At 47.8% G+C, this 2,847-nt stretch overlaps 1 protein-coding gene across 1 annotated transcript; it reads right to left on the bottom strand.

Annotated features, from left to right (window-relative positions):
- Window positions 1-244: 244 nt before the first annotated feature.
- On the bottom strand, window positions 245-2,528 carry LOC103162633 (putative protein FAM90A16P/FAM90A17P). The gene is made up of 2 exons (XM_027403089.2): window positions 2,230-2,528; window positions 245-1,586 (listed from the first exon to the last, which is right to left on the bottom strand). Exons 1-2 carry the CDS (start codon window positions 2,347-2,349, stop codon window positions 633-635), a joined length of 1,074 nt encoding a protein of 357 aa, XP_027258890.1. The 5' UTR covers window positions 2,350-2,528; the 3' UTR covers window positions 245-632.
- Window positions 2,529-2,847: the final 319 nt, after the last annotated feature.

Genomic DNA, 2,847 nt, shown 5'->3' with positions numbered 1-2,847 from the left:
CATATATCAACAATCACAAGCAGATACATTTATGGAACAATTGTGAAGCTAAGAAAACTGACAATTTTCATGAGGTCAAATCAGGATTACATTGGGACAATAGAAAATGGAGCTGACAAACTATTTGTTATTATTTGCCACTGTTTACCAAACGGTTTGTTACCTCAGTTGTTGTTTTATGACAAACTATTTTTTAATCTACATCGTATCTTTTTTTTTTCGAGAACAATTTTAATGCTGAAAGTTAAAAGCATCACACAATATGGCATCTGCAAATGGTTATGAACATTGGGTCTTATTGAGAGAATCAACTACAGGTCCATGGTAAGGAAAAGGTAGGAACGAGTTGAGTTTCATTCCCGGTGCTTCTGGGCAGCACACTTCAGAGTCCAGAGTCCCTCCCACCCCCAGAGGTCAGGCTACTTGTAGAAATATGTGAGTCCAGCCTGGAGAGGAATTTCCAATGTTGTGGCTCTGTGGAGGTGAACCTGACAGTATACACCCAGTTCATTCTGGAGAGGAACATTGTCATCAACTGGGTTGTTTTCCCTCCCGAAATGTCTATCCTGTTGTAATCCTGCATGATCTGGGCAGTCTCGCAGGGAGGCAGCATCTTCTTTCCAGGAGAAGGCTCACTCCACATCACTGTCTTCTGAGGAGGAGGAAACCAGAAGGTCTTCAGAGAGGACACTCCATGGGACCTGGGAGAGGGCTCCGTCCCCCTTCTCTTGAGAGGCAGGGCACTTAGATGGAGGTATTTGCTTCTCAATGGGAAGTCCTGGGGCTCCATCCACGAACCTGGAAGTCCAGCAATCACCCTGTATTCTGGTAAAGATCATCCTTAGGGATTGGCCTACAACACAGTTAGACGATGTCTCCTGGGACTCAGTACATGCTCTGTCTGAGACCAGGGCAACTGTGAGGGGGAGCCTTGCTTGGTCAGTTCTGGGTGCCTGGCCTTTGGACTCCATGTGGAACACTTGACCAAGTCCATTTCTTTTGGGCACATCCCTGGGGTGATGTTCTGAAGTACAAGGTAGCTTCTGCCTCCTTGGGTCTTCAGAAAATGCCATTCTTCCATCCTGCTTGAAGGCTGGCTTGAGGACACCTGGGGCAGGCATGCGTTGGCATTCCTCCTGCCTGGAGGGTAAGATGCAGGAGCCTGCATGCCTCTTAGTGGAAGGGTTTCCAGGGCACATCTGCCTCCCAAGAGACTTTTTGACAGGTGGCTCCCTGGTCTCAAGTCCATCTGGTAGCGCCCTTTTTCTGTTTCCTGCAATGACTCCCGGCATCTTTGGGTGAGCCAATTGGACGTGTTGATTCGTCCTTGGATTCATCAAGGGCAATTTCTCCAAGGGAGCCTTCTTCTGTTGAACATCACACCTCTGTCCTTTGCCCTGGATCGGTCTCTTGTCTCTCTCAACCTGGCATAAATTCTCCTGTGTCTGGGGCCTGCCAGGATCCCGGTTCTCCTTCTCATTTCTGCCTTGTTGTGCTTGTGGCACTGTGATCTCATAGGCATGCTTGATGGGGCACCTCCTGCTCTTCCAGGTGTGCCCAAATGCCCCGCAGTCTCTGCATTTGACCTGACAGGGCCAATAGAAATATCAGAGAGTCACCAAGGGATCTGGGACTTGTCAAGCATAGGTCCATGTCAATGTTTCCTCTCTAGAGAGAACACAAAACACCCCCCCACACACACACAGACACACAAACACACACACACACACACACACATGCACACACAAATACACACACATAACACACACACACACACAAAAAAAAAAAAAAAAAAAAAAACACATTCACAGACAATGCCTGAAGGTTTCAAACATCTGTCTTTTTCTTTGAACTTGGAAATAGCAAGTGCCCTTGAGTGTTAGAAGGGAGATGATAATAAGCCCTCTCTCAGCCAATGGCCCAGTCCTGCGAAAGGGGACCTCAACTACTTCCCGGATTCTCTTTAGGTCCATGGGCAAGACGATTACTTCCCAGGCTTGGCTGTCTGAGTCACTCAGGGTCATGGGTCAATGGGACAGCTAAAACAGGGCTTGAACCACAGTAGACCCCGAGACATGGGTATAAATGACTGCAGAATGGTGTATCATTCAGGACATAGAACTCAGCCCATGGATACTACTGGGAGCCTAAAGGAAAACTAAGCCCTAAGTAGCCCAAGTATATAGTTCTAGGACAGCCTCTAAATGACACACACATGTTTCTACTCACCCTCGGATTCTCTTCCTCTGGGGGAACCTTCTGAGCCATGGGCCCCTTTGGCTTCCTCTGGGCTCTCTGAGATGGAAGGCCTCTGTGGCCCTGAAAACTCGTATGTTTCTCCAGACTCATGGCTGAGTGTGATTCAATCTTCTGCTAAGGAGAGCTAGCTGTCTCCCCCGGCAACTATCCAGTAGCTTGTATGAGGTGTGTGATGTGGATCTGCACACACCAGGCACCAGGCTGCGTTCAGGAGTCTGGCTCAAACAGAACTGACAGGAAGGTGTTCCTGCCTGCTCCCAGTGTCTAAGAATTGATATAATCTAATAAGGTGTTTTAGACAAATCCTGAACCTTAAGGTATGAAGACACACCCTCTAATCCCTGCTCTTGAGTTGAAAATTCCTCCTTCTTCTTTACCTTTTTAGGGGGTGTTCAAAATGAGAGTCACATAAGCAAAGCAGCCAGCCATGAACTATTACCTCCACCTATGCTCAGGCCAATAGGTGATCGTCAGACAGCTGACAACTTCACTGCTCCTCAGATTCACTCACACTGCTCTGCTCTCTTCAGCGTGGCTAAAGGCTCTCAGACTGAATGCCAGCTCTGAGACCCTGTTCCTGTCTTATAT

This window comes from Cricetulus griseus, chromosome 2 (genome assembly GCF_003668045.3).
Source record: "Cricetulus griseus strain 17A/GY chromosome 2, alternate assembly CriGri-PICRH-1.0, whole genome shotgun sequence".
NCBI classification, from domain to species: Eukaryota; Metazoa; Chordata; class Mammalia; order Rodentia; family Cricetidae; genus Cricetulus; species Cricetulus griseus.
The sequence above is the reverse complement of the archived record's forward strand: the minus strand, read 5'-3'. Positions and strand labels throughout refer to the sequence as shown.